Source organism: Drosophila elegans, unplaced genomic scaffold (assembly GCF_018152505.1).
Source record: "Drosophila elegans isolate 14027-0461.03 unplaced genomic scaffold, ASM1815250v1 contig_208, whole genome shotgun sequence".
NCBI lineage: Eukaryota > Metazoa > Arthropoda > Insecta > Diptera > Drosophilidae > Drosophila > Drosophila elegans.
Window position 1 is genome coordinate 7380364 of NW_024545578.1, and position 16102 is coordinate 7396465.

General features: G+C 46.9%; 5 protein-coding genes across 8 annotated transcripts; 2 read left to right on the forward strand and 3 right to left on the reverse strand.

Annotated features, from left to right (window-relative positions):
- The first annotated feature begins 450 nt into the window (after nucleotides 1-450).
- On the forward strand, nucleotides 451-6470 carry LOC108146231 (zinc finger RNA-binding protein 2). Of its 4 annotated transcripts, none has more exons than XR_001774470.2 (5): nucleotides 451-535; nucleotides 965-2349; nucleotides 2882-3382; nucleotides 3964-4179; nucleotides 5258-5365. XR_001774470.2 is itself a non-coding variant. In XM_041708003.1 (5 exons), exons 2-5 carry the CDS (start codon nucleotides 978-980, stop codon nucleotides 6081-6083), a joined length of 2625 nt encoding a protein of 874 aa, XP_041563937.1. In that variant the 5' UTR covers nucleotides 451-535; nucleotides 965-977; the 3' UTR covers nucleotides 6084-6470. The 4 variants fall into 4 exon arrangements, 3 of the variants coding, with proteins under 3 accessions (XP_041563937.1, XP_041563938.1, XP_017127644.1); XM_041708003.1 differs by lacking the exon at nucleotides 3964-4179 and adding an exon at nucleotides 5529-6470 and having other exon boundaries at nucleotides 5258-5454; XM_017272155.2 differs by lacking the exons at nucleotides 451-535; nucleotides 3964-4179 and adding exons at nucleotides 757-862; nucleotides 5529-6470 and having other exon boundaries at nucleotides 5258-5454.
- Nucleotides 6466-7236, reverse strand: LOC108146233 (MRN complex-interacting protein). Its single transcript, XM_017272158.2, has 2 exons — nucleotides 7145-7236; nucleotides 6466-7086 (listed from the first exon to the last, which is right to left on the reverse strand). Exons 1-2 carry the CDS (start codon nucleotides 7193-7195, stop codon nucleotides 6640-6642), a joined length of 498 nt encoding a protein of 165 aa, XP_017127647.1. The 5' UTR covers nucleotides 7196-7236; the 3' UTR covers nucleotides 6466-6639.
- A 217-nt stretch (nucleotides 7237-7453) lies between these two features.
- LOC108146347 (integrator complex subunit 9) lies at nucleotides 7454-9673 on the forward strand. The gene is made up of 3 exons (XM_017272319.2): nucleotides 7454-7536; nucleotides 7588-8745; nucleotides 8805-9673. The coding sequence occupies exons 1-3, from the start codon at nucleotides 7528-7530 to the stop codon at nucleotides 9600-9602; spliced, it is 1965 nt and encodes a 654-aa protein (XP_017127808.1). The 5' UTR covers nucleotides 7454-7527; the 3' UTR covers nucleotides 9603-9673.
- On the reverse strand, nucleotides 9596-12791 carry LOC108146346 (isoleucine--tRNA ligase, mitochondrial). The gene is made up of 6 exons (XM_017272317.2): nucleotides 12602-12791; nucleotides 12268-12544; nucleotides 12005-12209; nucleotides 10752-11951; nucleotides 10356-10695; nucleotides 9596-10296 (listed from the first exon to the last, which is right to left on the reverse strand). Exons 1-6 carry the CDS (start codon nucleotides 12764-12766, stop codon nucleotides 9643-9645), a joined length of 2841 nt encoding a protein of 946 aa, XP_017127806.1. The 5' UTR covers nucleotides 12767-12791; the 3' UTR covers nucleotides 9596-9642.
- Nucleotides 12792-13196: 405 nt separating this feature from the next.
- Nucleotides 13197-15805, reverse strand: LOC108145677 (ATP synthase subunit beta, mitochondrial). The gene is made up of 3 exons (XM_017271231.2): nucleotides 15685-15805; nucleotides 15225-15625; nucleotides 13197-14764 (listed from the first exon to the last, which is right to left on the reverse strand). The coding sequence occupies exons 1-3, from the start codon at nucleotides 15713-15715 to the stop codon at nucleotides 13328-13330; spliced, it is 1869 nt and encodes a 622-aa protein (XP_017126720.1). The 5' UTR covers nucleotides 15716-15805; the 3' UTR covers nucleotides 13197-13327.
- Nucleotides 15806-16102: the final 297 nt, after the last annotated feature.

Sequence of the window (16102 nt, forward strand, 5' to 3'; positions counted from 1 at the left end):
GCAAAATTTTATATATTCTAGGTATTCAGCAGCCATTGGCTGGAACAGCTATCCGAATTTCAGTATATACATACATCTGCTGAATGTTCAGCAATTTAGCGATTCAGATGATTCGGGAATACCCAAATTATTAGAAATAAATAAAGTTGATAAGATCTGTTGGTAATAATATTTAAAATACTAAATAAAGCATTTTTTGTGAGAACTGTAAACAGGCGAATTGGCGGCTTTTGTTTGTGGGTAAGACCAACCTAATGGTTAACTTTAAGTAATTCAAAAAAAATTGTTGTTTTTAAAGTCGTCAAGTCCAAGGATAGAGTCAAAACTAGCCATCCATCTTTATTTTTTAAATGTAATTTGTTTGCTTAAAAATATGTTTAAATTGAATTTCAGAGTTCTGAATCAGAGCGAGTTGTATACGGTAACATATTAACTATCGATATTTCTTTCGATAGTACCATCATTGCGGCAACACTCAGCTCATCTCTACCGGCGCATATAGAAGAGAACGAAATTTTCATTTCACCGAATTGAGGTAATTAAAATTGCAATAACTGTCCTACAAACATGTGCAGCTTGGGCTAAAAGTACTATTCGAAAAGGGTTCCCCACGTGTGTTTGCTTGCATGTCGGCTAAGCACGCGAAAAGTGCGTCTAAATTTGCAGGGTAAAAATCGATAGAGAAAAGCCAATGAAAAAATGGAGGGGGTGGTCCTTTTCCGACATGACGTGACTAAGACCACTTTGCCTTTACAGCTATAAACAGGCTATTACGCGGAAAGCACATATAAATTCCCGAATAAGCCCGCATAAATATTGACAGTCGTCGGATAGGAAAGTTAAGTTAGGACTAGGAGCTAACGTAAGTAGCGCACACACATTAAAACGTGGGGGGTTCCGCAAAAATGCAAATGGTTAGCCACAAAAAACAGATTGACAACAAATTCGATTTCCGTAATTGCAGCACACCGACGACAATGGCCAATAACAACTACGCTGGGTTCAACTACGGCGGCACCCAGTACAATACGGGTCAGGTCTCGTACCCGGCAGTAACCAATGCCACCTACGCGAACGCTGCCGCCTATCAGAGCGCCGCTGTGGCCGCCGGACAGGGGGGCTATGGCGGAGCAGCTGGGGCAGGCGGTGGCTACGGCGACTACCGGAGTGCCATGCAATCGTACGATGCCACCAAGACATTCTATCAGCAATCGTCGGCCAGCTACAACGCCTCCGGATCGACAGCCTCGGTCAGCAAGACGCACTACTCGGCCCCGCCCGTCAAGAACCAGGTTAAGGGCAAGATGGACAAGTCCAATGGTGGACCAAAGCCGCCCAGCTCGGCTCCTCCGTCCGGCAACAGCTACAGCGGCTATGATACGGCCCTCTACAATGCAGCCAGCATGTACGTGGCCCAGCAGCATCAGGGCAATCCCAATCAGAAGCCAAATGGCGGACCCAATAACTGGTATCAGCGGAAGATGGGGCCCACTATTCCGGGGGCTCCGGCTTTGAGGGGTATGCGTCCCAAGGCGCCACCACGGCCCCAGCAGTTGCACTACTGCGAGGTTTGCAAGATATCGTGCGCCGGACCGCAGACCTATCGGGAGCATCTGGAGGGGCAGAAGCACAAGAAACGCGAGGCCTCGCTAAAGATGTCCGCGAGTGCCACCAGTACCACCCAGAACCGGGGCAACAACTACCACTGCGAGCTGTGCGATGTGACCTGCACAGGAACGGATGCTTACGCCGCCCATGTGCGCGGCGCCAAGCATCAGAAGGTGGTGAAGCTGCATCAGAAGTTGGGCAAGCCAATTCCCTCGGAGGAGCCCAAGAAGATGGGCAAGATCAACTTTGTGCCCGCCGCTGCTGGGGCTGGCGGATCAGCAGGAGCTGCGAACGCCGTCAAGCCTGAGGGCGGCTCCAACGATGGCGATGCAGCCGGAGATCTCGATGATAACCTAGACGATTCGCTGGGAGAGAACACGGACAACATTAAGCCGGTGGGCGGCGAGTATATCGAAGAGGTCAAGGACGAGGAGGGCAAGATACTAAGCTTCAACTGCAAGCTGTGCGACTGCAAGTTCAACGACCCCAATGCCAAAGAGATGCACATGAAGGGCCGCCGTCATCGCTTGCAGTACAAGCGGAAGGTGCAGCCCGATCTGGTGGTGGACTTTAAGCCCACTCCTCGTCAGCGGCGTCTGGCCGAGGCCCGTGCCAACCGGGCCATGATGTCCTCGCATCGAGGTGGTGACGACCACGAGGGCAACTACTGGGAAGAGCAGCGTAACCGGCAATACAACGAGGAATATGACTACAACAACTGGATGTCGCGCAGTTTCGGAGGTGAGTGCACACACAATTCTCCTTGGGGTTGGTCAACGCCCCAGTTTGAAACCACCCCTTTTTGTCAAAAATAGCATCATTGCCAAGTGAAATCATAAATCTTTAATTAACGCTTTCTCACCACTAAAAGATGCATGATGAATTAGGTAATAATGTGGCAGGACTCTAGCCGCAGTTGCTTAATATCATTTTCTTAGTTAAGATTTACTCTTAAGCGACACACTTTTAGACAAATTCCTTTTCGAGTTAAAAACGTTTAAAGGTAGTTTAATGCTTACAAATCATCATACCAGATTTATTAATTGTATTTCCTATGGTTAATTATTGTTTTAGTTTTATTAATTTACAGATTTTTAATGTTTTGTAACAATGTGGAACAAATGCCAATTTATGTTATAAGCGCGTAAAGAAACTCCTTTGATATGTATTAAAACAATCTATATTGAGGGCAAAACTTCTGGTTATTAAGTGGTACTGGGAGTTAACTTTGGCAGTATTCCGAGTAGAAATATATTCAAACTTTTCATTACAGGTGCTCAGCGCTTTGGTCGCATGGGCAATGGACCGCCGCCACACTTTGGAATGATGCCCGGCGGCAATGTTCGACGACCGGAGAGCAGCGACGACCGCCACGCCATTGCGCGTCACGCCGAGATCTATCCCAAGGAGGAGGAGCTGCAGACCATCCAGCGCATCGTCTCGCACACCGAGCGTGCCCTTAAACTGGTCTCCGATGCCTTGGCCGAGCAGCCCAGCGATGCGGCAGCGGCCAATAAGAAGGACAAGGCCGACAAGCCATCGGAGAAGGATGGGCGTGACAACCAGATCTTCTCGTTCCACAAAGACGCCGACAATGGTGGCAATGTGGTGCGCATCCTGAAGGGAGTGATGCGCGTGGGCTACCTGGCCAAGGGGCTACTGCTTCACGGCGACAACGCCGTCGAGCTGGTCGTCCTCTGTGCTGAGAAGCCGACGGCTGGTCTCTTGCAGCGTGTGGCCAACGTGCTGCCCGACAAACTCAAGGAGGTGGCAGGTAAGTGAGATGAGGCAGCTGCCATCGTAGTGGTAGTTTTTGCATAGCACTATTCTTAAATGACATTTCGGTTGTCCTATTGAGAGGAACAGATGAAAACTTTTTCCAGAGAAATGGCTTGAGTGATAAATGCGGCTAATAAGCATCACTGAATCAAAACAAAAACAGAAAAAAAAGAATAAATAAATACGTTCTTAGCTTGGCCAATTTCACTCTGACCAGCGCAGGTGAATTTGGCCAAATGGAAGCGGCCTTAACTAGTCAATAATACTAACAAAAAATAAAAAAAAATGAAAATGAAAATGATTTTCGGAGCGCTAAAGATGCAAGTTGAACGCAACTCACGATCCGTTCACATTCGCTATTCATTACGTTCACGATCGACGGGCAATTTGTGTGGAAAAAGTCAGCAAAATAAATCAAATTAAATTAAATCAAATTATTGTACATATAAACTAGGACAACTAGAGTTGAGCCCTGTTGTTGCGGTGGATATAGATTGCCACGCCAGCCAAACCGCGCCCAACGCCCCCGCCAACTTAGCAACTAATTGCGAATAAAAACGTATTTGCCGTTTTCAGCTTCTCTCTCTGCAGGATAAGTTTCGAGCCTCGAGCCTTGAGCCTTAGCCTAGAAGCTCTGTGAGTCTAGAGTCTAAAGTGTGTGTCGTTCAGTTAGCCGTCTGTAGCTGTAGCTCAGCCCTCCCAGGTTGCTCCTCCTCCCGCTCGGCTGTTGCTGCTCTCCGCTCTGCTCCACTCCGCTCCACCACCACCAACCACCAGCGGCGGATCGTCACGGTAACAAGCGCGGACTCGGTGCCACAAGTCAGCCAGCCTCCAGCAGCCTAATGTGGTGTGGTGTCCATGATGAACAGTCAAACCAAACTCTTAACCAACTGAAATTCGAACCAAAGGAATATATTTATACAAAGTTTGCGCGTTCGATTCGTTTCTGATTCCGGTTGCCCGTTCTTAAAACTTTGTGTAAATAAAGTCCTTTGATGGCCTGGCCAAGAAGTTGAACAACACAACAACACGCCAAGAAGCAATGCCATGATTGATCCACACACGAGACGCGATTGCCAATGTGCAAGTGCAAGTGCTTGAGCCAAAATTGCAGCGCCGATGTGGCGCCTCATCTCTCACTCGAAACCAAGCAAATATATTTATACTCTATTATCTCGTATACATATATTATATTGTATGTCCAAGCGGCCGAATTGTGTGTATCAAGCTTGATTGTCTTGAATAGAAAATCTATCATATCTATATAAATGCAAATAAAAATTGCGACCGAAATTTGCGTTGCGCACGGTGAATGGAGAATACTGAACGAGAGACGTCTGGTCAAAGATTCCCGCAGCCATAAATTTCGTTCAATATTTTAATAGCAAACTAAACTAACCAACCAAAACAAACAACTCGAGTCGAAATTCAGTAAAATACAAAAGTGCGCGCTCTAAGTGGAATTGCAACGGGTGGATGACGCCAAGTCCGAGTCCGAGTCTCTAGCTTGCAATTCCGTTTACGAGACCCGAAACGGAGATACCGATTCCGATTCCGATACCGATCCCAGCACGCAAGTCGAATGAATCTCCTGTTTGCTGGGAGCCGAGCGAATACGAGGATCGTGGGAAGAAACAAACATTATTCGTGCTTTTCATACCGTGCATCAAGTCGCATTTGAGATCAATTGTTGCCAATCATTATTTTACAATGTATTACGTGCATTTTGCGGGCCCACACTGGAATTTTATTTCACCCACAATGTTTGTCTCTTTTTCCAAGTCGAATCTAGTATTTCGATTTTTTTGAGCCCTCTTCACAGACGACACAATTGTGATGTTTTTTTGTTCCTTTGCTCTCTCGATTTCAGGCGACATTCAGGTCAATTATCGCGTTGAGGTCAACGCCGAGGATGCTGCATTGATTGTGCTGGACGAGTCTGTCTCGGTTAAGATTACCCTCACTTCGCCTTTGCTGCGCGACACCAATCCTGGCGAGGTTTCCACCAGCGAAGAAGGTGATGGTGAAGGCGATGCCGAATTCTTGGCTCGTGAGCCCTGCCTGCGTGTGAGTAGCTCAAGGAAAACCCCTAAATCAATAAGTCTGTGGGTTTGATAACTATAAATTTATATTCCTTACAGGCCTTGGCTGACTTGCGGCACGCCAAGTGGTTCCAGGCTCGGGCCACTGGCCTGCAATCGTGCGTCATGGTCATCCGCATCCTGAGGGATCTGTGCCAGCGCGTGGCCTCCTGGCAGTCGCTGCCCCAGTGGTCCTTGGAACTGCTCGTGGAGAAGGTGATCTCGTCGGCTGGCTTCCCCATCTCACCCGGCGACTGCATGCGCCGGATTATGGAGGCCCTGTCGTCGGGATTCTTGATCAACGGACCCGGCTTGCTGGATCCCTGCGAGAAGGACCCGACCGACGCCCTGCTCGAGTTGACCAAACAAGAACGCGAGGATCTCACAGTGTCGGCACAGCTCTTCCTGCGCTACATTGCCTTCCGCCAGATCTACAAGGTACTCGGCATGGAGCCGCTGCCGGCCATGAAGTTTCCCATGCGTCCGTGGCGCGTCAACCGCAAGCGGCGCAGGTCATCGGGCAAGGCAGGTGGCACCCCCGGCGGGGAGACCGAGTCCAATGACATCGACGAGACCGGCTCCGACGAGAAGGTGGCCAAGAAGGAGGGCGCCTAGATGGCGGCAATAGTTTATATACACCTAGATGGCTACTAATATTACAATTTCTCTCAAGATAAGCACGCGTCCAAGCGTCATTTAACTATAACCAACACTCTTGTCTCTCCACGAGTATTCAATCCAATGTGGCGCATACGACAGGTGTAATGCATGTGCAACATGCAGCCCGATTGGCAATTAGAGAACCCCCCCTATACAAACAATCTTTAACCTACCATATTTAGCGGATCATACAACTTGTATTTTTCTAGCATTAGTGCAGCGGAAGGCAAATGTATTCAGTTTAGATGTGGACATCTGGATTCCCACGATTCACACCAATACAATATATACATACATACAAGAACGAATCGGATTTTAATAAAACGTAATGAACAACTATAATAGTCGATTTCTTTTATTTTTGAGCAGCTAAGAAAGTTATCATTTATCCTTAAAATATCTTTTTCTTAATAGTGAAATATATGCATATTAGAAGAGCTTGAGGCGTTTCTTTGTTATAAAATGTAAATCTTTTTTATAGGTAATGTTTTTTATAAATGTTGTCCAATGTTTATAAGAAGTCGTTCCATTTCGAGCAACTTTTCTTGTTGACTGCTGGTTTATTTTCAGCAGGACGTTTTTGAGATCTTGATACTTTGTTTTTGGATGTATGAAAGTTCAGAGAGATGTCCACATGCTTTTCAACTTGGATTTTTGTAGGTTGTGCTGTAGATTTATCCGTATTTTCATCCACATAGTTGGCCCATTTATTAGTGGTCTTCTTAGGCAAAGTTATTTCCTGTTTTTGTGGGCTGTTTTCCTTCTGCTCCAGTTGCTGTTGGGCGGTAAGGAATAAATTCTCCTCCAGTTGTTCCTCTTGCATTCCACGATCCAAGTTTAGTTGCTGAACTTTGGCCCGGCATTCTGGTCCTGATCCCCGAAAGAACTCCCTGAGCAATTCCTGCTTTTGGCGGCAAATTTTACATTCCCATTTGTTAGCCTTTTTCACAATGTCCACCTTAATTGTCAAGTATTTATTAAGTGCTGGGTTTTAATTGAGTTGTTTGTTTACTTACCTGATACATTTTGCATTGGATGCATTGTAAAACTCGAATTTGCTGAGACATTTTTGAATCGAGCAAAAAACCAAATAAACAAAAGATTTAGAGACCAGGGATGGACAATCAAGGAATATGGAACCAGTTAGGTGAACTATTTATTGTGGATCAAATACAATTTATAAATTAAAATTATCTTAAAAAATCAAATTATAATTTGAGTTAAAGCTTTTTAACGTTTTAATTATTAATCTTATAAAGTTTAGTCATCACATTTACTATATTAGTAGCTCCGGTTCACAGATGAACTTGTCGGAAATAAATCGCTCTCCATCCCTCTTGCAAAATATAAACAAACTTGCAGCGTTTAATCATTGCGAGTGGCAGTTAAGCAGTTAAATATGCGTTTGGTAAGTCATCTGGCCAATAAACAGAAGCGGAAATGACTGTCCACTTTGCAGTACTGCCTCAGCGGTGACTTGGCCAAGCCATGTTACATCATTACCTTCAAGGGCCTGCGGATAATGCTGGACTGCGGTCTCACGGAGCAGACGGTGCTGAACTTCCTGCCGCTGCCCTTTGTCCAGTCCTTGAAGTGGTCCAACCTGCCCAACTTCGTGCCCAGCCGGGATCACGATCCCCAGATGGATGGCGAGCTGAAGGACTGCTGCGGCCGGGTGTTCGTGGACTCCACGCCGGAGTTCAATCTGCCCATGGACAAAATGCTGGACTTCAGCGAGGTGGATGTGATACTCATCTCGAACTATCTTAATATGCTGGCACTGCCGTACATCACGGAGAACACGGGCTTCAAGGGCAAAGTCTATGCGACGGAGCCAACGCTGCAGATCGGCCGGTTTTTCCTGGAGGAACTGGTGGACTACATTGAGGTGTCGCCCAAGGCTTGCACGGCGCGACTGTGGAAGGAGAAGCTCCACCTGCTGCCCAGTCCCCTGAGCGAAGCCTTTCGGGCCAAGAAGTGGCGCACCATCTTCAGTCTCAAGGATGTCCAGGGCAGTCTGTCCAAGGTGACCATCATGGGCTACGACGAGAAGCTGGACATTCTGGGCGCCTTCATCGCCACTCCCGTGAGTTCTGGCTACTGCTTGGGCTCCAGCAACTGGGTGCTGAGCACGGCGCACGAGAAGATTTGCTACGTAAGCGGCTCCTCCACGCTGACCACGCATCCGCGTCCCATTAACCAGTCGGCACTGAAGCATGCCGATGTGCTCATCATGACCGGACTGACGCAGGCTCCCACTGTCAATCCGGACACCAAGCTGGGCGAGCTCTGCATGAATGTGGCACTGACAATCCGGAACAATGGATCCGCTTTGATTCCCTGCTATCCTTCCGGCGTTGTCTATGACCTCTTCGAGTGCCTCACACAGAATCTGGAAAATGCCGGCCTCAACAATGTACCCATGTTCTTCATTTCGCCGGTGGCTGATAGTTCCTTGGCCTATTCCAACATCCTGGCCGAGTGGCTCAGTTCGGCCAAGCAAAACAAAGTGTATCTTCCAGACGATCCATTCCCTCATGCCTTTTACCTGCGCAACAACAAGTTGAAGCACTATAACCATGTGTTTTCCGAGGGCTTTAGCAAGGACTTCCGACAGGTAGGATTTACTTTATCGGAACTTCAAATTAAATGCTCTTAATTTAACTTTTCACACAGCCCTGCGTTGTTTTTTGTGGTCATCCAAGCCTGCGCTTTGGCGATGCCGTGCACTTTATTGAGATGTGGGGCAACAATCCCAATAACTCCATCATATTCACAGAGCCGGACTTCCCTTATTTGCAAGTGTTAGCGCCGTTCCAACCACTGGCCATGAAGGCATTTTACTGCCCCATCGACACCTCCCTGAATTATCAGCAGGCCAATAAGCTGATCAAGGAGTTGAAGCCAAATGTGTTGGTCATTCCGGAGGCGTACACAAAGCCACATCCCTCAGCCCCTAATCTGTTCATTGAACAGCCGGACAAGAAGATCATAACGTTCAAGTGCGGCGAGATTATACGTTTGCCGCTTAAACGGAAGCTGGACCGCATCTACATCACCTCGGAGCTGGCCCAAAAGATATCGCCGCGGGAAGTGGCTGCCGGTGTGACCTTCTCCACGCTGACGGGCGTTCTGCAGGTGAAGGACAAGGTGCACTGCATCCAGCCGTGCGCGGACACCATTAAAGAGGAGACCAGCTCGAATATCACCGCTCCGACGAAGGAAGATGTGCTGAAGAACGTAAAGTACGAGTATGGCAGCATTGATGTGGAGGCTGTGATGAAGCGACTGACGCAAGATGGCTTCTCCAACATCAAGTTGGACCGCACTGGTGGCGCTCTGACTCTGAATCTTGTCAACGAGGACACGGTCATCAAGTTTGAGGACAACGAGACGCACATCATCTGCGGCGGAAAGCCAACCACTCGTCTCAAACTGCGGGACACCATCATGAAGTGCTTGCAGAGTTTTTAAAAACATAAATGTATTCCTTACACCTAGAAAACAACAAAACCTAATGCTTTACATTCATTATCGCAGAGCAACGTTCACAGGTCTCGTGTTCGTCATTCTCGTCCAAACTAAATCGACGACAACGTGGACACAACGTTGTCAGCAGAGTAGTTATGGCTATGTCCAATTCGTGATTATCGGATTGCACGAGGGTAACAGACCCCACTTGCAGTATCTCGCATAGCTCTGAATTTCTTAAAGTTTCTCCAAGAGAGCAGTGAAGTTCTTGCAGCAGATCGAGCTGGCTTCCCTTCCTTCCCTTAATGGTTACAGCCAAGTGCCAAGTGTTTACCTCTCCAGCCTGCTGGTTAATGAGACGTTTGACATCAAGTGCTGCCTTTACCAGCTCAATGGCTTTTGTGTCCCGCCATTCTGGGTTAGCTCGAACACTCTGCTCATGAAATGCTCCACCCTTGGCATCGTAATAGCTCCAGCTTTCCTCCACCAGGAAAGGAACAATGGGCCACAAGCTCTTGCAGAGTTGCTGGTAGCAGTGGGTAAGCGTCTGACGAATAGCAAACAGTTCCTGATCATCCCCACAATACAAACGATCCTTGATTAGATGCACATAAATGGCGGACACCTGATTGGCAAGGAAGTTTTGAACGCAGGCCACTACGCGATTGTACTCATAGGCTTTGTAGAGCTTCACCACCTAAATGGGAGTAGAGTGATTAGTTATATATTATATAAGGGGATAAGATAATGTCCTACCTCAGATTCAAATTCAACCAACTGGCTTAGCAAGTATCGGTTTAAATAGCTCGTGTCGGGAGTTTTAAGCAGAAGCTGCTCGTCTGATTGTTTCTCTCCAATTACACCCTTTAGATACCTTAGTGTTCCGCGCACCTTGCTCACATTCTCAGCCGCCTGCTGCAGCAGCTTATCGCTGACCGTAATGGACATGTGCTGGGTTCCATGGGAGGCCACCCACCAGCGCAGGGCATCTGTTCCATACTTTTTGGTTATCTGCTTGGGTGAAATGACATTTCCCAACGATTTGGACATCTTGTAGCCGTTCTCATCCACCGTGAATCCATGTACAAAGAGGGCCCTCAAAGGGATTGTCATTATAAAGTTGTTCCTTAGTTTTCTTACATCTTAACTTACTTGTAGGGCGCACATCCTCGAGCAGCAATGCTCATTAGCAGGGAAGATTGAAACCAGCCGGTGAATTGGTCATAGCCCTCCAAATACAAGTCGGCTACTTTATCCTTCTTCAGCACAGCAGACCAAGTACTGCCAGAGTCAAACCAGATGTCCAATATGTCATTTCCCTTGACGAGATCTTTGGCTTCGTAGCCAAGTTCACTGAGTATATTGGTGGGTACAATTTCCTCCACCGTCTTGGCCCACCAGAAGTCAATGGATCCCTCCTGGCGTAAAAGATTGCAGAGGTGTTCGATTAGAGCAGCATTGAGTACTACTTCTCCAGTCAGCCGACTGTAGAGAACGGGAATGGGAACACCCCACGCCCGCTGCCTCGAGATGCACCAGTAGGGTCGCTTTTGCAGCTGGGTGAGCAATGCCTTCTTGCTGGCCTCGGCATTTGTTCGGGGATAGATTTCCACACGCTCCAGTGCGTCAGCAGCTGAAGTCTTCAGCTTCTCTGTATTGATGAACCACTGCTCGCTGGCACGAATTATCACAGGCTGCTTGGTGCGCCAGTCTATGGGATAGGAATGTTCCAGCTTGGCGAAGTGCACCACATCCTCTGCTATGTGCTCTAAGACAAGAGGATTTCCCCGCTCCAGCACCGATTGTCCGCGTAGAAAATCAGGGGCTTCCTTTGTGTAAATGCCCTCCTCATTTACCAAACATTTCACGGGTATTTTCTTGGCCAGGCTAACGAGGAAATCTTCGGGTCCATGGGCAGGAGCAGTGTGCACCAAGCCCGTACCCTTGCTATCCTGCACATGACTAGCATCGAAGAAGGGCAGGTTAGACTGTTCTTTGTCTATTGGGTGTTTATAGCTGAACTTGCCCAATGAGTTGCCACTCAAATGCTGGACTATCTCACATTTGAGCTGGGTATTTGCCTCAAAGTCTGCCGAGAGGGCTGAGGCCATGAGATATAGCTCGTCCTCGCTGTGATCCGACAGCCTAACCAACATGTATTCCAAAGAGGGATTATAGCAAATGGCTTGATTACTGGGCAGTGTCCAAGGAGTTGTGGTCCACACAAGGGCATAAATCTGTTTATCCTTAGTTTCCAAGGGTAAACCATTGGGATTCAAGGCAAATCTCACATATACCGAAGGACTTATGTGGTTGGGATCATATTCCAGCTCCGCCTCCGCCAGGGCTGTCCTAAAGAATCATTATATAATTTTTTTTGACCATTAGTAGTCTATCCAACTCACTTGGAGGAAGGAGACCAGTAAACCGGCTTCAAATCTCGATATACAAGTCCTCTCTCATAAAGATTGTGAAACATTTGCAATTGATTGACTATAAACTCGGGATGGAAAGTCATATAGATATCATCCTTCTGCCAGTTGGCCAATATGCCCCAGCTTCTGAACTCCTCCTTCTGCGATTGGATGGCCTCCAAGGCAAAAGCGCGAGCTGTAGGATTAGATTACAAGGGATTAGAAACGGATTTGCATCCCAGGGAGTAACCCACATTTCTGCCGGATTTCCAGAGCATTCTGTCCCGGAGCAGTGCTGGTGGCCTTCAATTCGATGGGCAGGCCATGACAATCCCATCCGGGAATGTAGTTGACCTGCTGACCATGTGCCACCCGCTGGCGCAGAGTGATGTCCTTCAAGATCTTGTTGACCGAGTGGCCCATGTGCAGTTGGCCATTGGCGTATGGAGGTCCATCGTGGAGCACAAAGGTGGGTTGTCCCTTCTCCGCCAGTCGCTGCTCCTGGTATTGATACGAAACGGCGATCTTCTTCTGCAATATGTAATAGGTAATCGGAGATTTGGTAACTTCAAATGTCCAAGAACTTACCTCCAGAACAAGACGCTCCTGTTCTTCGCGTTTGGCTGCGGTCAGACGATTGGGAAACTTGGTCTTCGGCAGGTTGATGGTGTCTGTATATTTTTTCGCATCTTTTTTAGCAGCTTTCACAGAATATAAACGATTTCCAAAGCGAAAATTTAGAATCCGTAGCATTTTGTAGCCGAAGAAGAAGAGGAGATAAAACGTAACAACAGCCGGCAAAGTGGAAAACATATGTTTAAGTGGAACGTAAGCACCGTTTACACTGCACGTTCATGTGGAACGTAATCACGATTCACCATTTGGATTGTAAGTTTAAAACAAATTTTAATAAACAACTAGGCTTGGATATTTTACAAAAAGGAGGCAAAATACTGCATTTGTTTTTAAGATTCAAAATATTTAAGAATTAAAATTAAACACCCATCATTTTACATTTTATAAAGAATGATTTTAAAGTAATTTTGAATAGTTTAACATATTAACATTTTTAAAATAATATGTGATTCAGATATATTTGGTAAGCCAAAAAAAAAAAACAAATAATATAATAGTTTTAAGCCCCTAAAATTATATTAATTTAAAATTCATGTTAATGTTAATGTTTGTTATGAGTAAATTTGTATTATTTGTATTTGAAAAATTACAAAATGTAACATTCTTAAAAATAATTAGTAAACGAAATCTTGTAGTTTACTTATAGTTCCCATATTTGGGGGAATTAGGCATTCAAATTCACTTGTCCTTCTTTTCCGGATCCTTTGGCTTGTCGTCCTTGGCCTCCCCTTTAGAGGGCTCCTCCTTCTTGCCCTCCTCCGGCTTGGCCTCCTTGGTGTCCTTTTCGTCCTTCTTGTCCTTTGGCGGCGACTTGGGCTCATCCCCCGACATGCTGGCGGCCAGTTGGCTGGCCTTGGCCAGGACCTCCTCCGCATCGCCTACCATGTAGAAGGCGATCTCCGGGATGTCATCGTATTCGCCATTTAGCAGCCGCTTAAAGCCCTCCACACACTTCTCCACGGGCACCAGCTTGCCGGGATGTCCGGTGAAGACCTCGGCCACTTGGAACGGCTGCGAGAGGAAGCGCTGCATCTTGCGTGCCCTGGCCACCGTCAACTTATCGTCCTCGGACAGCTCGTCCATTCCCAGGATGGCGATGATGTCCTGCAGCGACTTGTACGCCTGCAAGGTCTTCTGAACAGCTCGGGCCACATTGTAGTGCTCCTCGCCCACCACATCGGGATCGAGGATGCGGGACGAGGAGTCCAAGGGGTCCACAGCCGGATAAATACCCAGCTCAGCAATTGGACGCGATAGCACTGTGGTGGCATCCAAATGCGAGAAGGTAGCCGCCGGAGCAGGATCACTGAGATCATCGGCCGGCACGTAGACAGCCTGAACGGAGGTGATGGAACCATTACGGGTGCTGGTGATCCGCTCCTGCATGGTGCCCATGTCCGTGCCCAGAGTCGGCTGATAGCCCACCGCCGAGGGAATGCGTCCGAGCAAAGCCGACACCTCCGATCCCGCCTGGGTGAAACGGAAAATGTTGTCTATGAACAGCAGCACATCCTGGCCATCGACATCGCGGAAATACTCGGCGATGGTCAGTCCGGTGAGGACCACGCGGGAACGAGCGCCCGGCGGTTCGTTCATCTGGCCAAAGACCAGCACCACCTTCGAGGTGTCATCCTCCAGGGAGATCACCTTCGACTCAATCATCTCGTGGTAAAGATCATTGCCCTCACGGGTGCGCTCGCCTGCGCCCACAAACACCGAGTAGCCGCCATGGGACTTGGCTATGTTGTTGATCAGCTCCATGATGAGCACCGTCTTGCCCACACCGGCGCCACCGAACAGACCAATCTTGCCGCCCTTCACGTACGGAGCCAGCAGATCAATCACCTTGATGCCGGTGACCAGGATCTCCGGCTTCACGCTCAGATCGGTCAACTCCGGGGCTTCGTTGTGGATAAAGGAGTAGTAATCCGACTTGATCTCGCCGCGATCGTCGATGGGATCGCCCACCACGTTCAGGATGCGGCCCAGAACGGCCTTGCCCACCGCCACACGGATGGGGTAGCCGGTGTCGACGACCCTCTGACCACGACGCAGACCCTCCGTGGAGTCCATGGCCACGCAACGGACGATGTTGTTGCCCAGGTGATGGAAAACCTATGTGAGGACATGTATTTATCAGCGAAATTTCCTACCAAGTAGCATCTCACATTATATAGATTTATTTTTAATTGATAAGCTCGAAACAATAAAGTTTTCAAAGCAGATTTATAAAAATTTAGGAAAATATATGCTCTATTTTAGGAATATCTATATTGGGGTGGGTAAAAAAAAAGGTTTCTCAAACAGTTCGATTTTTCGTTTAAATTACTTATTCGACATTTATAATAAGCAAATGCAACAGTGCGTATGCGTGATAAACTTTGAATCCAATTCGTAACCCTAAAAAAAATGTTACCTAATAATTTTTTTAAACACCTTTCCAATCTATAGAAATTTTGAACACCCATTGAGCACTTATTAAATTAGTTCAGTTAAAAATTAATATTTTACCCATTTTTAATGATATATTTTCTAATAAATCAGAGTTAACTATAACTATAAACCCTCGACTTACCTCCAATACCAGGTTATCGATGGGAGAATCCAGCACCTTGAGGGCATTGAGCACCTCCGGAACTTCCTCCTCGAAGTACACATCGATGACGGGACCGATGACGGCGTGGATAACACCCTTGCGACCCTTGCTCTCCAGCTCCTTGCCTTTTCCTCCGCCCGACTCCCCATCCTCGCATTCATCCTTCTGCTTGACCAGCTCTGCGTCCGTCTTGCAGACTTCTTTCGGCTCGGGCTCACATTCATCGCTCAACTTGTCCTTGTCCTTTCCCTTGTCATCCCAAAGCGAGAGGGATGCGTGAAAGGAGCGGGCATGGTTGGGAAACTTCACACAATTACCCAAATACCTTCCACCTTGGCCACCATTGGCCTGATTAATCTTCAGGCCAAACCTTGCACACACTGCCATGGTTTTCTTTTATTCAGAAAGAGTTGAGCTAATAAAATTGGTTGTGTCTTACCTGTGGCCATTTTAGCCCATGCCACCAACATTTTTCTTTAGTTTTTTTTTTTATGTTTTAGCTCCTTAAAAGTCTTTGTTGCAAATCAATTTTGCTGGTAATGACAGCTTTAGTTGACAGATGTCAGCATTGCCTACTGAAATGTATGGCTTTAAATTTATCTTAGGGATTTTTTATGGGTTGTCACCTATTCTATTGCAATGCCAATCGCTTTCTAACACTTTCGAATACCAATTTCAAACATTTTTTAATTATACAATTGGCTACTTTAATTAAAAACGTATAATTTTTATTCTGCTCTACTTGTACAAGAATAATTTATTGATAACTTTTTAAAAACAAGTCAAGTTACATTCATTACTTAAACAAAAAAAAAACTGGACTTGTTTTTAAAAAACAATCTTGAATTTTGTATAAA